Source organism: Maniola hyperantus, unplaced genomic scaffold (assembly GCF_902806685.2).
Source record: "Maniola hyperantus unplaced genomic scaffold, iAphHyp1.2, whole genome shotgun sequence".
Classification (NCBI taxonomy): Eukaryota; Metazoa; Arthropoda; class Insecta; order Lepidoptera; family Nymphalidae; genus Maniola; species Maniola hyperantus.
The window spans coordinates 1-7,006 of NW_027189018.1; the positions used below are offsets into that span (position 1 = coordinate 1).

The window sequence follows — 7,006 nt, forward strand, 5'->3', positions numbered from 1 at the left end:
GCGGTCGGTCGGTCGGTCGGTCGGTCGGTCGGTCGGTCGGTCGGTCGGTCGGTCGGTCGGTCGGTCGGTCGGTCGGTCGGTCGGTCGGTCGGTCGGTCGGTCGGTCGGTCGGTCGGTCGGTCGGTCGGTGGTCGGTCGGTCGGTCGGTCGGTCGGTCGGTCGGTCGGTCGGTCGGTCGGTCGGGCGGTCGGTCGGTCGGTCGGTCGGTCGGTCGGTCGGTCGGTCGGTCGGTCGGTCGGTCGGTCGGTCGGTCGGTCGGTCGGTCGGTCGGTCGGTCGGTCGGTCGGTCGGTCGGTCGGTCGGTCGGTCGGTCGGTCGGTCGGTCGGTCGGTCGTCGGTCGGTCGGTCGGGTCGGTCGGTCGGTCGGTCGGTCGGTCGGTCGGTCGGTCGGTCGGTCGGTCGGTCGGTCGGTCGGTCGGTCGGTCGGTCGGTCGGTCGGTCGGTCGGTCGGTCGGTCGGTCGGTCGGTCGGTCGGTCGGTCGGTCGGTCGGTAGTAGTGTATAATTGGGCATTCTAGATCATTAAAGCATGTTTCGTTTCACTTCGTTTCACTTCGTTCCACTTCGTTCACGAAACATGCTTTAGTGATCTAGCAATGCCCAATTATAGCTTTTGCATTTCGTTCATTCGAAACATGATTTAGTGATTTTCAGTTCGGTTGCTATCTGGTTTTGTCTTGAGTCGATTTCGATCTGTTTCAGAAAGTGAATAAACATATTCATAAACAATATTTGTATGTTCACGTTACGATCGAAGCGACTCGCGTACGCCAGCAAGCAGTTTGAGCACTAGGCGACGCGGCGCTCGTGAATCCATTAATCGAATCCACGATACGTGAATACATTATCATTGGCAGAAAGCGAGCTCTCCATCAACAAATAAAGTGTTATGTTATGCACGCTTTTATCACAACTTACGATGAGGAAAACATCGTGAGGAAACCCGCATGCTTGGATGATTATTATCTGACATGTGTTTACCCACCAACCACACTGAGCCAGCGCGGTGGATTCAGGCTCAAATCCCTATCGCTATCTGAGAGGAGGTCATTTTCCAGCAAAGGGAGTTTAAAAGGCTGTTACTTACCGTGGTAGCGAGCTCATCTCTGGGAAGGAAAAGGCGTTCTTCTGAAAAACATTAACATTGAAACACCTATTTTATATAGGTAAAGTAACATATCCAAGTTAAATTGCGAAATATTTCTTGCTAATCGGTATATTGCTGACTGAAATACGATGCATCATGTTTACTTCATTTTTGTACCTAATGTCTACCAAGTGTTTTCTGCAAATAGTAATCAATACAGGGTGTAATTTAGTTGGTTCCTCATTACTTCTTTTGATACTAAATTAACAGTAAATTAATAGATAGACGTTTATTGTATAGTTTATTTATTATTTTGGTATTACGCTTTTATTCTCCAAATAGTAATACAGAAAGTTTGTTTTTAACCCAAGCTGATTATAATAATAGTAAGTTACCGTAGTTACTCGAATAGGAATCGGAACTAGAACCCCATGCATTTCCGCATAGTATAGGTATAGACGAATTGAATAAGATCCTACTTATAATATTATAAATGTGAAAGTGTGGATGTTTGGATGTTTGTTACTCAATCACGCAAAAACAGCTAAACGGATTTGGATGAAATTTTAAATGAAGATAGATTATACCCTGGATTAACACATAGACTACATTTTATTTCGGAAAATTAAAGGGTTCCTGCGGGAATGAAAAAACTTAATCAACGCGGACGAAGTCGTAGGCATCATCTAGTATAATCAGATATAGGTACCTATTAGTAATTTTATAACTGAAAGCTATTAGATTACATCCTGTACCTTTGTGAAGTGCAAGACAAGCATTTCGTTGAATTGTAAGTTTGAGTCTAAACGATAACTTGGGTTCCGTGTATATAAATGAACATAAATATATTCAATACAAATACTACTTATAGCCGCAGACATAATCAAGGAAAATATAATTTTATGTAGGTACCTACTACTACCTATGTCATCATCATCATCATCATGATCAACCCATCACCGGCTCACTACAGAGCACGGGTCTCCTCTCAGAGTGAGAAGGGTTTTGACCATAGTCTATCACGCTGGCCACATGCGGATTGGTAGACTTCACACACCTTTGAGAATATTATGGAGAACTCTCAGGCATGCAGGTTTCTTCACGATATTTTCCTTCACCGTTAAAGCAAGTGATATTTAATTACTTAAAATGCTCATAACTCCGAAAAGTTAGAGGTGCGTGCTCGGGATCAAACCCCAAACCTCCAATTAGAAGGCGGACGTCCAAACCACTAGGCTATCACTACCTATATACCTACTATATATATAGAAGAATTCACAAACTTGCATTTTAAAGTTTTTAAAAAGTAATACTAAGATAGTGTTTTATAAATTATTTTACAACGGAACCCTAAGCAAAAACTGCAAGCATTTACGTAGAATTGCAAGTTTGAGTCTAAACGATAACTTGGGTTCCGTGTATATAAATGAACATAAATATATTCAATACAAATACTACTTATAGCCGCAGACAAAATCAAGGAAAATATAATTTTATGTAGGTACCTACTACTACCTATGTCATCATCATCATCATCATCACGATCAACCCATCACCGGCTCACTACAGAGCACGGGTCTCCTCTCAGAGTGAGAAGGGTTTTGACCATAGTCTATCACGCTGGCCACATGCGGATTGGTAGACTTCACACACCTTTGAGAACATTATGGAGAACTCTCAGGCATGCAGGTTTCTTCACGATGTTTTCCTTCACCGTTAAAGCAAGTGATATTTAATTACTTAAAACGCAAATAACTCTGGAAAGTTAGAGGTGCGTGCCCGAGACCGAACCCTCGACCTCCAATTAGAAGGCGGACGTCCTAACCACTAGGCTATCACTACCTATATACCTACTATATATATAGAAGAATTCACAAACTTGCATTTTAAAGTTTTTTAAAAGTAATACTAAGATAGTGTTTTATAAATTATTTTACAACGGAACCCTAAGCAAAAACTGCAAGCATTTACGTAGAATTGCAAGTTTGAGTCTAAACGATAACTTGGGTTCCGTGTATATAAATGAACATAAATATATTCAATACAAATACTACTTATAGCCGCAGACAAAATCAAGGAAAATATAATTTTATGTAAGTACCTACTACTACCTATGTCATCATCATCATCATCATCATCATGATCAACCCATCACCGGCTCACTACAGAGCACGGGTCTCCTCTCAGAGTGAGAAGGGTTTTGACCATAGTCTATCACGCTGGCCACATGCGGATTGGTAGACTTCACACACCTTTGAGAACATTATGGAGAACTCTCAGGCATGCTGTTTCTTCACGATATTTTCCTTCACCGTTAAAGCAAGTGATATTTAATTACTTAAAACGCAAATAACTCTGGAAAGTTAGAGGTGCGGGCCCGAGACCGAACCCCCGACCTCCAATTAGAAGACGGACGTCCTAACCACTAGGCTATCACTACCTATATACCTACTATATATATATAGAAGAATTCACAAACTTGCATTTTAAAGTTTTTTAAAAGTAATACTAAGATAGTGTTTTATAAATTATTTAACAACGGAACCCTAAGCAAAAACTGCTTTAACGTTAGTTTCCCAATGGTAGTTACGACACATTCTGTAAAATAACAATCATATTATTATATATTTTATTTAAATTGTTTTCTAATTTTGCGACTATCAAATTTTGCATATTCAGGCAAGCGTGCGGGGAATGACCTGAAGCGGCGGAGTCCGTCTAAACGACAACTTTGGGTTCCGTATGTATTATTGAACGTAAATATATTAAATAAAAATACTTAAATATAAAAACTTAAGTTTATAAAATAAAAAAGACAAAAGCAAGGAAAATATAATTTTATGTAGGTACCTACTACTACCTTTATTATCGTCATCATCATGATCGGCTCACTACAGAGCACGGGTCTCCTCTCAGAGTGAGAAGGGTTTTGACCATAGTCTATCACGCTGACCACGTGCGGATTGGTAGACTTCACACACCTTTGAGAACATTATGGAGAACTCTCAGGCATGCAGGTTTCTTCACGATGTTTTCCTTCACCGTTAAAGCAAGTGATATTTAATTACTTAAAACGCAAATAACTCTGGAAAGTTAGAGGTGCGTGCCCGAGACCGAACCCCGACCTCCAATCAGAATGCGGACGTCCTAACCACTAGGCTATCGCTACCTATATACCTACTATATATATAGAAGAATTCACAAACTTGCATTTTAAAGTTTTTTAAAATTAATACTAAGATAGTGTTTTATAAATTATTTTACAACGGAACACTAAGCAAAAACTGCTTACAGTGGGTGTTATGAACGTTTATAAGCATGGTTTTCGAAAATACATCATTCATCCAACAAAGTCAACGAGTCGTGGAAGGAGTTTTCAAAGCTGAAAACTTGCAAGAGCCTGCGAGCCGCCTCTCACCTGCTACCTGCCTGATCTATCGCGCTACAGTCGTCACCATTATTCATAATGTACGTAAGTGTTAAAATCAATGTTTAACTTCAGTTTTAAAACTAGATTTAACGCAACATAGTGATAGCGTTATGAAATCAATTAGTTGATAATACCTCATTATAGTAATTATCATCATCATCATCATCATCAGCAACCCATCAACGGCTCACTACTGAGTGCAGGTCTCCTCTCAGAGAAAGGTTATAGGCCATAGTCCACCACGCCGGTCCAATGCGAATTGGCGGACTTCGAGAACTTTTTTATGTGGAACTCTCAGGTGTGCAGGTTTCCTCAGGATGTTTTCCTTCACCGTTGAAGCAAGTGATATTTAATTATCACTTAGCTTCGAAAAGTCAGAGGTGCGTGCCAGGGATTGAACTTGCGACCCGAATAGGAGACCACAGCCCTAACCACTAGGCTATCACTGCTTATAGTAATTATAAATAAATCTAATCTAAATATTTAACCGACTTCAAAAAAAGGAGGAGGTTCTCAATTCGTCGGAATCTTTTTTTTTTTTTACTAATTTGTTCCTTTTAGTTTTAAATTCTATTGTTTGATTTATTTTAGTAGCATTTTGTCGTCAATGCTTTTTGTACATAGCACAAGGTTTTTATACAGAATATCAGCGTTGGAAATATATTAAGATGTGTATCCAACAGATGCTGAGTAGACGACTTTTGGTTCTCATAATTATTATTTTTGTAAATTGTGTTTTTGAACCAAATAAAGATTTTATTATTATTATGAAATGTTTTGCTAATATTTTTCTTAAAGATTTTATTTTTATATTTTTTCTATTAGGTCTGATTCAGAATATGAATTTGCAGTACCACCGGCAAAGGTGAAAAAACCCAGGAAGTCTTCCACGCCTGCAAAAGTAGCCAGCAAGCAAACGAGCGAGGAACCAGCAAGGTAATATTATCATTATACTTTATTTCAGAGCGCTTATCTAACCGTTGAGCTACTACGACTTTATAGTATAACTTGTGTGTTTGCGATATTCAATATTTTAAAGCTATACGCGGTCAAGAGTTATGGGTTCGAATCCCTGTTTAGTTTAGTAAAAGCATGCTAGTTTTAATTTATAAGGTTACTAATATTTTTGTTTTATTTTTAGAAGCCGGAAAGGAAAACTTTTGGACATCTTCGGTCTGCAATCGGATGACGATGAAGGTGGTGCAGTGAAGTCGCTACCATCGTTTATAGTGAACAGGGTCGCGAACGGCGTCCAGAGACGGAGCGTGTCTACGACAGGACCATTTTATTTGGAGTTGCGCGTGTACGACCGCTGCGACGCCGAGGCTACCGAGTCGGACGAACGCTGGAAGAAAGCGCTGCTGCGTTTGGCCTGCTCGGTGGACGACGACTCGTCGCAGTGGAAAGCACTGCAGCGACTCGTAAAGGAACTGCACGAATTATTTAAGGACTCGGACCCGACATTTATGTCGGGTAACTTTAATTTTAAGAAAAGATAGAACAATTTTAATGTATACGTGTATGTGTATGTGTGTAGTACTTAGGTAATAAGGCAAATGAAGGAATAACATTATAAGAAAGGTTTTATTTTTATTAATTCATTAGTTAGGTTCCTAATAAATGGTATAAGGTTTTATTAGTTTTTTGGTTTTTCAGTTCTTTAGGTGTAAATCTAATTTTTATAAATTCATAATGCCTTTTTGTCAAGTTTGCTCAGTCGAGGTGACTAAAAAGCAGTGGATAGGTCATCTCCGCAGTAACATACACAAAAGTATCTCTATGAATGAAATAAGTAGTGGAATTGTTAAAATTTCATCTGCTTTCCAAGGTAGAATAGCTTCATATCGAATACTTGCGTTGGAGTTTGAGCAAAGTTTGCCTGAAATATTTTTAGAAAATATTAGTTCTAAACTAAAAAGTATTTTAAATTCTTCTCTTAGTAACCATGATAGTATAAAAGTTAACTTTGAATATTTTGGTACTTTTCTCTTGTTCAAAAATAATGAACAAGAAACAAAGTCTTTCGTTACAAAAAATATAGTTATTTGTAAAAACTACTCATTTGATTGCATATTTCAGACACTTATTGAGACAATTAAAAAAAAAATTCAAGAATTTGAAGAACGCGATAGTGGGTGGACTTTTTTATGCAATTCGTACTTGGAAGTAAATGTTAATAAATACGATCCATTGAATGGATCGAGCTATATTGATTTACCGCGATTGTTTAGAAATAAGAAAGCTTGTCTCAATATTAAAAATAGTGATCCGTATTGTTTTCTGTGGTCTATTGTAGCAGCGGTTTATCCCACAAGCAAAAATAGCGCTCGCACATCCTCGTATCCTCATTTTCGTGACGTTTTGAACATACAAAATATGAATTTACCTGTTACATTTGCAGATATTAAGGTATTCGAATCTAATAACTCTAATATTTCTGTTAATGTATACTCTTTAAAAAACAGTAATACGATTGTAGGTCCTATATAT

At 38.9% G+C, this 7,006-nt stretch overlaps 1 protein-coding gene across 1 annotated transcript; it reads left to right on the top strand.

Annotated features, from left to right (window-relative positions):
* The first annotated feature begins 3,630 nt into the window (after nt 1-3,630).
* Nucleotides 3,631-6,152, top strand: LOC138404662 (uncharacterized). Its single transcript, XM_069509237.1, has 3 exons — nt 3,631-4,554; nt 5,342-5,452; nt 5,658-6,152. Coding segments are annotated over exons 1-3 (471 nt in total). The 5' UTR covers nt 3,631-4,552; the 3' UTR covers nt 6,016-6,152.
* The last annotated feature ends 854 nt before the right edge of the window (nt 6,153-7,006 follow it).

Excerpts from the sequence above, each read along its gene's own strand:
- LOC138404662 (XM_069509237.1), top strand. Across the intron at positions 5,453-5,657 it reads ACGAGCGAGGAACCAGCAAG|AAGCCGGAAAGGAAAACTTT; the intron begins GTAATATTATCA and ends TTTTATTTTTAG.